The 15,225-nt window shown below is 50.8% G+C and overlaps 1 protein-coding gene across 2 annotated transcripts in view; it reads left to right on the top strand.

Moving 5' to 3' along the window:
* The window catches only part of Camk2a (calcium/calmodulin dependent protein kinase II alpha), a 61,038-nt gene continuing 45,813 nt past the window's right edge, over positions 1-15,225 (top strand). Inside the window, exon 1 of one of the 2 annotated variants that reach the window (XM_034517796.2) lies at positions 1-259. In XM_034517796.2, the coding sequence (XP_034373687.1) occupies positions 198-259 (62 nt within the window). In that variant the 5' untranslated portion in view covers positions 1-197. The remainder of the gene's footprint in view (positions 260-15,225) is intronic. The other variant, XM_034517797.2, reaches the window with a different exon arrangement.

Genomic DNA, 15,225 nt, shown 5'->3' with positions numbered 1-15,225 from the left:
GGATGCTGACGAAGGCTCGCGAGGCTGTGAGCAGCCACAGTGCCCTGCTCAGAAGCCCCAAGCTCGTCAGTCAAGCCGGTTCTCCATTTGCACTCAGGAGCACAGGCAGGCGAGTGGCCCCTAGTTCTGGGAGCAGAGCATCAGCATCCCAGTCCTAGTCCCCAGCCTAAAGCCTCGCCTGCCTGCCCAGTGCCAGGATGGCTACCATCACCTGCACCCGATTCACAGAAGAGTACCAGCTCTTTGAGGAACTGGGAAAGTGAGTCACACCTCAGGGAGTCCTAAAGGGCATGGGGGATCAGCCTCTTGGGCAGGGGGCGTGTGCCTATGTGGCTGGAGCTGTCCCGTGCATGCAGAGGGAGGTGTGCAGCATGATTTGGAAGCACTGTGTATGCATAGGGTGTCCAGAGTTAGGCGTTGACACATTTATGTGCCCAGTCAGCCTGATTGTGTGTGTGTGTGTGTGTGTGTGTGTGTGACGGAAAGGAAACAGATCGGTGGTATATGCACACACCTCTGCATACAAGTACACATGACCTGGGTTTACAAAGATGTTTAGAAACTTGGGGTTTGAAAGGGGTTTTCCCACTTGGCTGGGTCTGAGCTGGAATCCTTTCTGTAGTTGTACTTAGAAACCTCCAGTGACAGAGAGAGTTCGCCACCACCCCGCCTGGAGATCTTGACTTTAGACACTGTGCAGAGTAGCTAGCTTTCCCCCTGACACATCTCCTCCCGCTTTCCCAGCTACCTTCCAGGAGCAAGAGCTTTTAGTGCTGAAGGAGTTAACATAAAGCAATCGCTGTGTTGGGAGGAGGGGGAAGGACAGTCATCCAGCTGGGGGTGCCACTGTGGCAGTGGCTGTGCCCAAAAACTGTGGTCCTTTGGCAAAGTTGCCCATCGTGTTGCACCTCTGCTGAGAAAAGAGAGGTTTCCTCCAGGACAGCAGCAGGCTACAGATACAAGAGAGGGTTTCTAGACGCTCCCAGCTGGGTTGTGGGGGGTTCTGGGATGAATCGGGAGTTGGGGAGCAGTTTGGCAGAGTGCCCCACAGATGCATAAGTGCTCCTACCAGCCCTGTTTGATTCCTGCTTTGGGAGAAGGAAGATGAGACAAGAGGCCCTGTGACAGATGCATGCCACTGTGGGTCCTGCAGGTACACGTATATTAAGGAGAGGCTATATATAAAATCTGTGGGGAGCAGATGGAGTTGTATAAGAACTGACACTGGGCACACTGTGAACTGAAAGGGCAAACACTGGTACAAGTAAAGCATGAAGAGATGTGTGTGTGTGTGTGTGTGTGTGTGTGTGTCATTTTCTGGTAAGCCCCCCAAAATGTCAGGGTGCCCTGCAAAGGTGCCCGTGTGCAATTATGCAAGGGTTGCTTTTGGCTAGGTGATGTTGCAGCAAAGGTATGGGCATGCATCTGTGTGCACATGTGTGGCAGGCAGGTCAGAGATGGGTACTCTCAGTGCACATGTGAGTGTGTGTGTATGTGTGTGTGTGGCCTATGCTCATGGGCTCATGTGGGTGTGTGGGTGTTGTAGGCATGTGTGAGCTTATGATGGTGTCTGCATATGTGTGGGAGGTGGACCTATGGCTGTGTATAAGCATAGCCCCTGAACATATTCACACACACACACACACACACACACACACACACACACACACACACACAGAGAGAGAGAGAGAGAGAGAGAGAGAGACAGAGAGACAGAGAGACAGAGAGAGACACAGAGAGATAGAAACAGAGAGACAGAGACTGAGAGAGACAGAGACCTACACATATCCCAGTTCCCTTGTACAAATGTGTATTCATATTTGTCTACAGACTTCCTGCTGTTCTGTGTGTCTTTGCGTTGGAGGCAGGGGTGGGGGCAGAAATACAATTTTTAGGGATGCTCAGGAGGACTGTCTCTTAAAGTTTATCTGGGATCCCTTTCCAGAGCATGTCTAGTAGTCACTTGGAACCTAAGAATTTCTTGAATAGATAGGAGCTGCCACTCAGGGGCCACCAAGGCTGGTTCAGGCAGGACTGCGTCACAGGACACAATGGAAGGAGTTAAGATTGGACTTCAGGAATGACAGTGACAGCGAACTGCTCTTTTTGTCCCAAGAAGAAATGGGGATCATTAGGACTGGGCTCCGTGGGCTGACTTGGCCTTTTCAGCCCCTCTGCCTTCCTGAATACTCAGAGGTGTTAGAGAAGGGGCAGAGGAAAACCAAGGGTGGCAGGGACACCCAGGTCTTATCCAATCATTTCCAGACCTCCTCCTTCCAGAACCATTGGTGCTTTTAACCTTTTCTAGGTCACGTATTCCTCCAGGATTCGGATGAAAGTCTAAATAGACGTTCCCTAGAAAAATGTTTAAACCTACAAAATGTTGCTTGCGGTGTCAGAGCTTGTGAGACCTCAGGAACCAGAGCACAAACCTGTGCTTGCAGATGCTTGTGTGAAGGAGAAGGGGCTGTGGTGGGCTGGCTTCTGTCTGGGGTGTCTGTGTGACACAGGCCAGGGTACCCTGTGAAGGATGAGTCCTGTGGCGTTCGCTCTGCATCTTGGCCTTGGTCTGAGCATCTGGTGGGGCAGGGAGGGGCTGCCCCACCTGACCCTTAGCTCTGTGACATCGGGCAGGCTGCCACTCTTTTCTGGAGATTTAGAAGACTGTGAGGATTATGTAGATGACATGTGAAGACATAACCTCAAGCTTGGCACTCAGTAGGCATCTGGTAGGACATTGCTGCTGGGGTGGCTGTTGTCTTCAAGGATTGGGCAGGCCTAAAGGAAGTGGCAGGGCCTTCTCAATGTTTATCTTTTGTTTAGGGAATATTGTTCAAGCTCTCCCTGGGCTCCTCTTCCATGAGGGAATCAGTGAAGTGTTTCTGTAGAGTTTACCCTCTAGTTGATGATTCTGTGTCTTCTGGCTAGGACACTGTGTGACTACCTAGACACTGAGCCCCCACCCAGAACTGTCCACCTAAGCAGCAGGTTACCTAGCTGGGCCAGGCCTTAAAAAAGATACTTGGGGGACTGTGGTTGACCTCTGGCAAGGCCCTGGTTTGCCACAACATAGAAGAAGGCTGGTACTCTATCAAGACTCACTGGCAATTTGCCCAGTGAAGACTGGCTTGTTACCAGCGGCCTTCTAGGAGCCTAGGGTGGAAGCAGAGATTCCTCTCCTGCCTGGAGGTAGCCCTGAATAGGGGTTTCTGGAACTTGTAGATGTTTCTATACTGAAGACGTGCCCCCCCCCCCAATACCCTGGCACTGAAGCACATAAATTCAGAAAAGCTAAGAAGTTGATTTTGTGTCCCATATAGGATGAAGATGGGGCTGTTTCTAGGGGCCTAGAGATGCACTTCCTCCATCCTCCCTTGACTCCACTCCTCTGCCCTCCTTGGAATGTAAGAAATAGAAGCATATGTTTAAAATGGACTGCAGTGTCAAGCAGGGCCAGGGTGGGCCAGGGTAGCCCCTCAGAGTTCCCTTCTACTCATTCGGTCTCCTCTGATGTCCAGAATCTATAGAAAGGGAGGAGAGCAGGTGGAGAGGGGGAAGGGAAGCTCTGGAAAGCTCAGGCAAACCCCTGGGCAGAGTGACTTTTCTAGACATTGTAATCCAGGCTTCCATCTGCCTCCACCTGCAGAGGTTGGAGAGGCAGAGACTTGCTCTGCGGACCTACAATTGTTGCTCTGGACAAAAGGAACCTCAGAAGGAGATTGTATTTAAGAGACAGAGAGAGAAGTGTGGAGAGAGCTCAGCCCACTCTTTTCTCTCTAGAAACGGGGATCTGAAGTTGACTCAGGCAGTACAGAGTAGGGGAGGCTGGTGGGAATGTGGGTGGCCGCAAGGTTGACAGGGCCTTGGGGGCTGGCCCCGAACCCGAACCCCTTCCTCCACAGCCTTTGGCCCGTACCACGATTGGGTGGGTTGATCTGTGGGTGGTGGCCTGGCTTAGAGGATGCTCTTTGCACTGGGCTTCAAGGTGCTGGATGTACAAGACCTCATGCTCTGTGGCACGTGTTTGGCACGTGTTTTGCCCTTCCGTGAGGAGCTGGAAGGAGAAAGGACAGCATCATGGTGAGAGTATGCTAAAGCACTAGGGCCCTACCTGGTCAGGACTGTTTGCACCTAAACCCTCTGCCCAGAAGCACTGGGCATCTGAGAAAGTACCTTTCCAGCCATTAGCTCCACCCTTAAGGGGAGGTGGGCAGGACTTACTCAACCATTTTACAGATGAGTAAACTGGGACTAAAGGAGGGGTCAGGAAAGCTCCAGGGACCGTGACCTGGTCCCTGGGAGATTGCTGAGCAAGGCCCCATCTAGTGCTGCATCTGGGAAGCAGCTTTTCTCTTGTCTGTGAAGCAGAGAAAAGGGGCGGTGGTCTCTGTAGTGGTGGCAGGGGCCAGTGAGGGTGGATAACTGAACTGATGTTCATTTTCTGCCAAAATTCTGTTTTGAGTCTCCTGGGCTTCCTTGGAGGAACCACTTACTCTTTGTGTGCCTCAGCTTCACTGTCAGTAAAATGGGGGTCCTATCTCTGGAGTTAAGTGCTGCCCTCTGTGGCCTCCCTCCTTGGAGGACTATGAGAAAAAGTACAGATCTCGTGCTTCAGCATTGGACGGGCTGTGGAGACTGTCCACGTACTGCATAGACTGAGACACGTCATAGAGCACAGTGATCTCTCCAGGGCTACAGTGATAGGCAATGGTATGCATGAACCAGAGACCAAAGGATAGGAAATGGGGAGACAGACAGAACCCCGATGGCAGGAAGAGGTGCAAGGACAGGGGAAGGGACAGCTTTTCCTGGCTTCTCTGCATCATCATCGGAACAGCAAGCAGGCACATGTTCTGGTGCATGCTGCAGCCCTCCACCCCCACACAGGCGCCCCCACACAGGCTGAGACTCACTGACACTCTCCAAGCCTCCTGCCTCCCTCCTGCCTCCCTCCAAAGCACAGTGACATTGCTGTCAGCAGCCCCTGCAGCCTGGAGCTGCAGCCAGCCCTCTGGGTGCTATGAGGGCAGCCCTTTGGGCTAGTGCGCGCGCGCACACACACACACACACACACACACACACACACACACACAGAGACAGGACATATAATATGAATCTACTTTCCAGTGTGGGGACAGCAAGATGGTGTTGGCTGGATTCTGGACTCTATCTCAACATACATGTCTCTCCATTTCTTTGATCTACTACTTTCTCTCCCACTCACCACCTCTGGGCAAATCCTCTGTTCCAGCTCACGCTGTCCCTGAATGTGCACTGCCCAAGGCCTGGCCTCTTATGATAACTTCCATGAGCCCACCTCCAGCAAACCAAGTGTCACCCACGCTGCTGAGCTCCAGCCTAGCATTCTAGATGCTCGAAGTCCATGGAGGCACATAGCATCAGGAGATGCTGTACAGCCCCTGAGACTTACTGGATCATTGGATGTTGATGGCCTTGGTACCTTGGTGTCGTCTTATAAGGGAGGAATTTATCTGCGATTCTGGTGGCCATTTCCACATGCATTCCTCAGTCCCTGATCTCGGGCGATGTTCATCGTGCTCACATGCAGGACTTAGGTGGTCTCTGCCCTCATGGGGTGCACAATCCGGTACAAAGCCAGAGACAAACCCCTTCTGAACTGATTACTTAGGTGCACTTGGATGCTGGTCTATGCCTGGAACCCCAATGCTCAGAGGACAGAGGCAGGTGGATCTCTATATGAGTTCAAGCTCAGCTTCAACTACACAATGAGTTCTTGATTAGCCAAGGCTACACAGCAAGACCTTGTCTCAAAATACCAAATACCAAATACCAAACAACAACAAGGGATGGGTACCCCAACATCCAGTCCTTAAGATACAGCTGGACAAGGACCAGGATTGTAAACAGGGGTGATGAGTCTTGAGACTCTGCTAGTGAGAAACAGAGGTACTATGGGGGACTACCCTGAGGTGGCCCTGGGGGCTGGGGGCTGAATGAGGCCATGCCAGAGGGAAGAGGGGATGAGTGTGTTCCCAGTCACAGTGCAGCTCAGGCAAAGTCTCTGAGACGTGTCAGTGGTTCACATTCGTCTCAGGTGGCATATAGAGTCCCTTTCTTTTCTGGTCTGCAGAGTCCACTCCCCAACTTCCAGATGCTAAGTCCTAGGAGGAACAGCAAAAGTCTGTATCTGTAGAAGGCAGGGGTTGGGTGAGGTGGGGTGGGGGTGGGGGTGCTGGCAGAGTGGTGGAGGTCTGGAAGGCAAAACTGAGGAGTGAGGGGACCCGAGCAGGTCACAGAGCCCTCTTTAGGGCTTGTCAGGGACTAAGGATCACAGAGGGCAGAATGTCTGAACGTACAGAGAAAGAGAGGCAGGTTTAATTTTAGCACCAGAGAGCACTTTCTGAGGATTGGAGCTGTTCCTGTTGCCAGCACCCTCTGGAGAGGGGATTAACAGAGAAACTCCTGTTCACAGCCCTTGGCCTCCCCGGCATCCTCCTGACCAATCTTCCTGCCCACACCTTGTCACACGCTTGTAAGAATGATTTAGGGGACAGTGAGGGGCTGGAATACTACTCTTTGTCCCATTGAGAATAACCCAGGGTGCAATGCTTTTGCTCTACGAACAGGGAATTATGGCCCAGAATGTCAGTGACTCATAAGAACTGGGCCTTCCAGCTCCTCTTACCCCACGGCATGGCTCTCTGCCCCTAGAGCTTCTCTGACACTGGGACAAGTCTCTGTGGTGTGCACCATGGAAGGGACAGGCCAGGTCAAAAGAAAAGCTTTCTTCTGCTTCGTCCAGTGGTGGTTCTGCCCCCTAGGCAGTGAGTATATTATTTCCCTATCTTTCCATTTGGTAACCCATTCAAGAAAAGGCATGTGCAACCAAACAGGGAATATGTTGGAACTTCTGTTGATTCAGTGTTCCCTTCAACAAACAGACTCTTCCGGTTCTGAGGCCTTCTGTGTCCTCCAAGAGACTTCTGCTGGGTTGGCGGTGGAGTGGTTGGGGGAGTTGGCGGGGGGAGGGGGGTTGTGCAGGACAGCTCGTCCCCACAGCATCTTCTGGAGTCTGGGAGTGGGTGGTGCATCAGCACCGCCACAGCCAGGGACAGGAGGAGCGAGGCAAGGTTTCAGCAGCAGGTCCTGGGATGTTCTGGTTGTATTATGCTGTGGCATGTGGCCATCTGCTTACAGAGGTGCTGTGGAGACAGGAAGCACATGAAGCAGAGGGCATCCTGGGTCTGGGCCTATCTCACCAGTGTGCTATCTGCAACTGGCATAGCTCAGTTTTGCTTGCTTATTATTAAGAAAGGATACCGTTGCCTAAAACAAACAAACACACACACACACACAAAGAAAAAGAACAAAGAGGGGAATTATACATAACTTATGGGAATGACCTGCTTAAGGTTGCAGAGGGCTAGGAGCTGTGAATTGCCTTGTGCCAGATTTCCCCTTTGCTTCCAAAATGGACTCTGCCGGCCACAGCTTTTAACGATCTTGAGGGTTGGGGGTTGCTTGTATAAGCTATGGCCACCCTCCCTGCGTACTGCTCTTTTTTTCCTAACACGTGGGATCTTTGCCCATATCTCACAGACTTAAAGCAGAGCTGTGGGTCTGAAGTCAGGGCTCTCTCCTGCCCTGACTGTGTAGGGAATTGAAAACAAAGGTCTGAGTCAGGAGGCCTGGTCCAATTTTTCTCAGCCTCAGTTCCTTTACCCGTTGACCTGTGTGGTAAGGTATACTGGGCATGCCAGCTCACCACGTAGCCAGATGGGTCTCACACTGTGGTCTACCAGGTGAGACAATGCTCTGGTGGCCAGTATTAGCTCTTGGCCCTCTTGTAGATGTTTTAACCACACCTGCTCTGAGTTCCACATCTTGGGCACTCAGATCAGCTTATCTGGGCTAAGTTACTGAGAACAACAGGACCAGGTTCAAATCCTATCCCAGACAGCAGGTCCATCTGTCCTGGGCCAGGAACCTTCTGAGATCATCTCAGTTTGTCTCAGAGGTGTAGATGATTGGTTCACAGATCTTGACAGAGGGAGGTTTTGGGGAGAGACTGGTTGGAAAACACCTGCCATGTAGCCAGCATCCAAGCAGGGCGATGAATAGCTCAAAGGATCGGACTAGAATTTTGAAAGCAGAAGGAGCCCACGTATGTAGATCTTTAGGGGTGACAGCCAGAGTGATTAACCCCTTTGGGGGGGAGTCACTGGCTCCTTTGTTAAGTTGAAGAAGAGTGTGCAGCCTTTGCCCAGAGCTCACACAGACACAGGATCATTTTAATACATTGTAAATGGGCTCATCAAAGCCTAGATCCTTCCTGGAGGCCTAGCTAATAGCCTTGGCCCAGGGCGGCAGGAGGAAGTGGCCAGAGGACATATGCAGAGAGAACAGGGAGCGGCAGTTGGGAAGCAATGGGCTGAAGAAGTATTATTGTTGAGGATGAACCACAGAACCATGCGTTCAGGGTACCAAGTACCCACAGGGTGGGGCGGGCGAGGCAGATTAGGCCCAAGGGGTGCTGCCAGGACTGGGGGAAGGGGAGGCACTGGGTGGGCGAGCCTGGCATACGTATTTCTTCCATGGAGCCTTGGGGGCGGTGACCAGATTGCGGTGGGTTCCCGGAGTGTGGGAGGTGGGAAGAGGAGGCAGCGGATGTCGGACATTTGTTCTGGAAGTTTGGCAGCATGAAGGAAGAGGGAATCAGGCAACCAGGCTGCTGAGTTGAGAGGACGTTCGTTTCACTTTATCGGAGGAGGGGTATTTATGAAAGCAGTCAATGAAGGGAAGTCCCTGAGGACTGGAAGCCTTCCAGACAATCAGATCCCAAGGGTGCAGAGTGCAGGGCAAGTTCACAAGTAGGCTGTACCCAGAAAGTCCCCACACAGACATGTTCCTTTCTGCTGAGACTCTGAGAGGCTATGGAAGAAGGTGAAATGACCTGCCTTGGGGTGTCCAGGAGGAAGTGGGGCTAGAATTTGTCATTCTTCTCTTTTACATAGGGAAACTGAGGCCCATCAGAAGGATAAGCCAGCTTGTAACCAAGCTGGGCAAAGATTCTGGTCTGGTTGTTTCTCATCTAATTCCCTGGCTGCCATGGCAACTCTTCAAGAGGGTTTAGGCCAGAGATGATTACAGGCACCTGTGGCTGGCAGCCAGCCACACCCAGGACACCAGGACACCAGCTCTGACTGTCAGCCAGAAAACAATTTCTCAGTGCCGAGTCGCTCTTCACAGCCCATTAGCGAGTTCCCACATTCTTAGCAATAGAGTGTCCTCATGCTGTCTGCCTGGTCCTGTGTGGGGCCTCCTTGCCCGCTCACATTCACTTTTGGTGCACACACCCAGGAGAGACTGTTCAGCCTTGGGGAGAAGCCCCTTCCCTCCTTGCCAAAACCCCCACCCCCACCCCAAGCTCAAGATAGGGTCCGTTTTGTTTCCGACGAGGCTGTTTTCATCCTCTGGCTCTAATGATGCCCATACAAGGCATCCTTTCTTGAGCATTTACTATACTCCAGGGACTCTGCTGAGCACATTGCCTGCCTCATTATCGTGTTGAATCCTTGAAGCAACTGCTCAGGGTGGGGACTCTATTGTCCGCATCTTATGGGGGAGGAGGCAGACAGACTAAGATGATGTCACTTGCTAGTAAGAGCCTGAACAATGATGGCGATTTGAACGGGCTGGACGACTCTTAACCTGCCTACAGGATAGCAGGAGCCGTCGACTGGGATGCAATACTGAAGCAGACAGGTCTCTGTACCATGGAGACTCAACCTTTCCTCGTCCCCATGTTGCCAGTGAAGAAACTGAAGCCCACAGGGCCCACCCCATTCTGAGTCTTCCAGAATGGCTGAGACTCGAAAGTCCCACTCTCTAGTGCTTGCTGTCTTTGTCTCACACACACCTCTACCTACCTACAGCTCTTGGACACATGGAGAAATTCTGAGAGCGACACACCTGTGCTGTATCATACCTAATAACTCATGGCGTCACAGACTCAGCTAGAGCCAGGTGCTAATGACCAACTGTGTGTCCAGGTGTCCTCCCCTTGTACCTGGAAGCACAGCTCTACCTCCAATCCCCTTTTCCTTTCCCTCCCTCTACACACAGGCACACTGTCTCCCCTCCCTGTCTACACCCTGAGCACTGCTCATCCTTGTCCTTGGGCTTAGGAAACCCCTCCCTATCAGGAACACAAGAGCACTTCCATGGGTATTCTCAAGAAATCCCCCTCATCCCACCCCAGCATCCCCTCTTCCCTTTCCTCTGGGGTCACTTCTCCTCCTCCCTCCCCCCATCCTCTCCATCTTGGCCTCCTTGATGTACCTGCTCTGCTTGACTTTCCGTTGCCAGGCTCTGATACTCATCTGCTAACCCTCTGCTCAGCTCAGAGCCCTGAAGGGTGGGCTAGCTCCTTCATTGCTAAGACGTCCGGACTGCAGTCACTTGCTCCGGCAGGACAGAAACCAACAAGCTTTTTCTAAACAAAGAATGCAAGAAGCAGAAGGGAGAGCTGCAGGCTGGCTGCCTCTCTCTCAGTTTGGCTCCCTGACTCTCGGCTACCCAGTTTGTCTGATCCCTTTGGTGACAGAATGAGAGCCTTCCTCAGTGAAGACGGAGCCGCAAAGCTGACGAGATAGGAGGAGCTCCCTTGCTCAAGCCTCTGCTGCTTCAGCAGGCCCCTTTCATCCTCTACTCTGTCCTGTGTTCTACAGTCCTAGTCCTGGGTCAAGTGCTCCACAGTGACCTCCCCTAGTCTCCCAGAGCACCCAGAGTGGGTGCTGCCACTGCCCTCTTAAGGGGAGAAAGATTAGAGGCTAAGTTCAGGGTCACACAGTCTGTTGGGGGCCAACCCGGACCTCTGTAAGCCAGAGCCCCAGCTCTTAAAGATGCCACCTGGCTGCCATCAGTGGGGCCCAGAGGAGAGGCTTAAGTGACCCGAGTTCCCTTCACTGCCTCCTTAGACACAATTCCTTCTCACTTGGAGCTGCAGTTTCCAGATCTGTGAAATGGGGATTTTAGTTCCGATCTCTTCAAGTTGCTGTGGGATCATGTGGAGTCTAGTAGTACCCAGGCTTGGGAGTACCTGTATCCTAGGTCCTGACTTGGGAGGTGTCTCCTCTGAGTACACGGGGAAGGCTATGCATCTTCGACCTTGGGCAACAATCTCAGGATGTCCTTTCGGGGGCTCAGCATCCCTGCGTAGCAATCCCTGGCTCATAAGAAAGCTGTGTTGTTCTTGCTCAGTGAGAGAGGCTTGTCTTCTTCAGTAGATGTGGCTCCTAGGCCCTGCTCCTTGGGTCCCCGTGAAGCTGCCTGCACTGAGCCCACTAGGTGGCCCCATCAATGCTGATTCCAGGAGGTAGAGCATGTCATAGGACAGGAAGACTGCCTGCAGAGGAGAGGAGAGGGAGTTACACCCTCTCTCTCTCTCTCTCTCTCTCTCTCTCTCTCTCTCTCTCTCTCTCTCTCTCTCTCTCTCTCTGTGCTTGTTTCAGATGTTTGATCCAGGATGGCCTCGAACTCTATGTAGCTGAGCTTGACTTTGAGTTCCCCATTCTCTTCCTTCCACTCACCAAGCACCAGGATTAAGGCAACGATAGAAACATTGTATCAACTGAGCTGTATTCTCAAGTCCCCCCACCTCCTTTGATAGGGTCACACTATATATGTAACCCAGGCTGGCCTCAAACTTATGGTCCTCTTGCCTCAGCCTCTGAACTGCTGGGTATTACAGATGTGTTCCACATCCAACCACTGGAATCTATATTTTTAAAGATTTCCCTAGTCAATACTGTAGCAGTCAGCCTTCTGGTCTAAAGTCTTATGGGGTTTCTGTTTGGTTGTGTGTGTGTGTGTGTGTGTGTGTGTGTGTGTGTGTGGTGTACTTTAATGTAGCAATTGATTGCACCCACCTGACCCATACTAATGGCGGTCAAGCTATGAACCCATCATGGGCCAGGTATTGGTGAACAAGGCAAGGCTCTACCAGGTCTAGGCAGCTTAGAACCCTGCTCAGATGAAGCCACTGGAACACTTACCCCTAAGGCCTCATGGGAATCAAGGTCTATACCTAGGCAGGAGCCTAACAGTGGCTTTCTGGCCCATTTCTCTGCATAGGTAAGATGAATGCCTCTGAAATGTCAGCTGTCTCCTTGTCTTCAGATGTCTATTTCTGTCCCCAGTGCTCCTGACTGAGATCCTCCCTCCTGCCTCATTTCTGTTGCTTTCACCGTTGTTTAAAAATCACTGCCTGATCTTGCAAGTTCTGTTTATGGAGGTACTGGCTAGTGGTTCTTGATACTGAGTACCAAGTGCTAGATGCTAGGTTCCAGATGCTGGGTATTGGGTACTAAGTACTAGGTACCAGGTGCTAGGTACCATATGCTAGATACCAAGTACCAGGGGCTAGGCATAGGAACGCACTAGATGGGTGGGAGAGACAAGAAAGAGAATAAATAGCCCCAGGAGTGCCAGGCTAGAGATGGGCTAGCATGATTAGACTGAGAGAATATAATAGACATTTAGTCCCTTTAGTTAGTTTTTGGTGCAGGGCTGCTAAAATTCTTGCAATTTCCTGAATAATAGGGGTAACTGGAGCGTTTTTTATTCTCATATTTAGTCTTTGACCCCAGTTCCCAACACAAAACTCTTATCTCCCCTGGGATTTCCAGGTGAAGCACCTTGATTCTTATGAGGTGACTCATTATGGGTTTCCGTGTGAAGGTTGGTTTCAGAAACATGAAGCGCTGATCGGAAGGCTTGGAACCTTCTGCCTTATTCTTCATTCTCTGGGGAGATGAGAGGACTCAAAATCAAGTTAGTGATTGGTCACAGTTACATGATGAAGTCTCCTCAAAGGCTGAACATGTCCAGGACCTGGACACCGTCTGTGAGAGGGAACACATCCAGGAGCAGCAGGGTGGCACATCTCAGCTCCAGTGGGGGAAAGCTCCCGTGTGCCAATCTCCCAGGCTTTGGCCTCTGTTCCTCTTTGCCCAGGTGCTCATCTGTATTCTTCACCATGTCTTATATTATATAACACACTGGCAAACGGGTTTTTCTGAGTTCTGGAAACCATCATAGGCAAGTCTCCGATTTGAGAGCAGCGGTAAAGCCTTCCTGTTGTTAGCGAAGCTGTAGAGGAGATGGGTAACCTGAGGGACCACTTCCTACAGTTGGCACCTGACGTAAGGGTATAGTGCTATGGAATGGAGCCCTTGACCTGTAGATCTTCCCTAACTCTAGATGGCATCATAACTGACTTGCAAGATATATAATGGGGGGGGGGGTGTACAGTTGGCAGGAGGATTGGCTGGCATAAACAAAGCCACCTTTATTTGGTGGCTAGTATTGTGGGGGGGGGGGAGTAACTAATGGCAGTTAAGTGTTTTCTACACAGGGGTTTCATGGAAAACAGTGAAGATCCTATAGCTGAGGCAGTGTTTCAAGGAGTTGACTGGGGTCTCTCTGCTTTCTTATCAGTGAAGAGCAGATGGAACCTGACAGCCCTAGGATAAGCTATTGTGTGAGGCCTTCAGTGCACATGTGATTCAGGCCATTCCTGTCTGTCTCATTCTTCTTTGTCATTTTCCAGACACTTACTTCTTGCTGCCCCATGTTGAGCAAGCTAGAGTGTGTCCACCTAGGGTCTATGCCAGACTGAAAGCTTCCTTCTACCACTAATTGCTGCTGCTTCATGTGTTAGTGGGAAGAAGAGAGACGCTGGCCCAACTTCCCAGATACCAGGGTTCACAGGAGTCATCCACCATCTTGTGACATAGGCCTTGCCCATCGTTTTAGGTGTGTGGTTGGAAGTTCGGAGGCTTTTGGGATCTGAGCATGGTCAGCAGCAGGACGTTGGAGAGATACTCGGTGTGCGTGTTCAAAACCCAGAATTGCAAATATTTGAGGCCTAGGCACAACATTGCTTGTAATCTTCAGTGTGAACTTGAGCAATCTACACAGAGCTGTATCCTGGAGCTCAGTATCTTGAGCCCCACTCTACACATGAAGCCTCTGAACTATGGTTCTGCACTGTGCCTGGATAATTCATACAATAGCAGCACACTAGTGTCTGGGAAGTCTGCCCAGGTTCTCTCTTCTGGTCATTAGTGAGAGGACAGTAAAGACTGGGACACTGTGCCCCTCAGAAGCCTCTTCTGTGACATGCAGAGTTGACAAGTTGAGAAGTGCAGAATGGTAGCTCCAGCTCAGACACAGCCTCAAACAAGTTTTCTTTGGTTCTGTGCTCAAATTACTTCAAAATAAGGAGCCAACATTTAAAAACCAGGAAATTTCTTGCCAACATCCAGACTTTCCCTTGTCTTTGAAAACCTGAACAATGTCCCATCCCGTGTGACGACAATGACGCTCTGCTTGTGAGCTCTGAGACCCACGGCCCTCATCCCCAGATCTCGTCTAGTCAGGGATAAAATTCCAGGAGCTGTGTAAAGCATGTTAAAAAGACGTTCAACTTCATTCCTAAAACCAAATGTAGGGACTGGACTAAGGCTATGACTTGTTGGGTAAGACTGCATATTCTGCAAGTACAAGGACCCAACTTCCCATACCCAGCACCCAGGGCCAAACATTGCTGTATCTGCCTATGTCCCAGCACTGGAGGGAGAGAAACAGGAGGCTCCTGAGAATTTGATGGGCAGCCAGCTTAGCGGAAATGGTCAGCTTCCAGTTCAGTGAGAAACTGTGAATCAAGGCAATAAAGCATAGTGTGATAGAGGAAGACTTCTGATACCCTGCTCTGGCCTCCATGTGCTTACATGAGCACATGATCAGCACATTCACACACACACACACACACACACACACACACACACACACACAAAACTGAATCTGTGCCAAATCACCATTTCCTATCCCTCTTCCTAACAAATACAAAAATGTTTGGCAATATACCACATTGACAAGGTCATATATACATATACATACACATATATCATATACATCATATACATCATATAAATATATATCATATACATATATATAAAGACCAATTTTTGGCTCATAGTTTCAGAGGGTTTCAATGCTCTGTGGCTACACAGACACAACAGAGTTGCTTAGTTCATGGAAGTAGCGACATATTCTGTTCATAGTCTGTTCACATTCACATAGTATGTTCATATCATGACAGTGTAACCTTCAGAGGCTGGGCCCTAGAGACCTGCTTCTGCTAACCATACCTCACTTCCTAATGTTCCACAGCCTCCT

This window comes from Arvicanthis niloticus, chromosome 14 (genome assembly GCF_011762505.2).
Source record: "Arvicanthis niloticus isolate mArvNil1 chromosome 14, mArvNil1.pat.X, whole genome shotgun sequence".
Taxonomy (NCBI): Eukaryota; Metazoa; Chordata; class Mammalia; order Rodentia; family Muridae; genus Arvicanthis; species Arvicanthis niloticus.
This window is presented reverse-complemented; position numbering and strand designations above follow the sequence as displayed.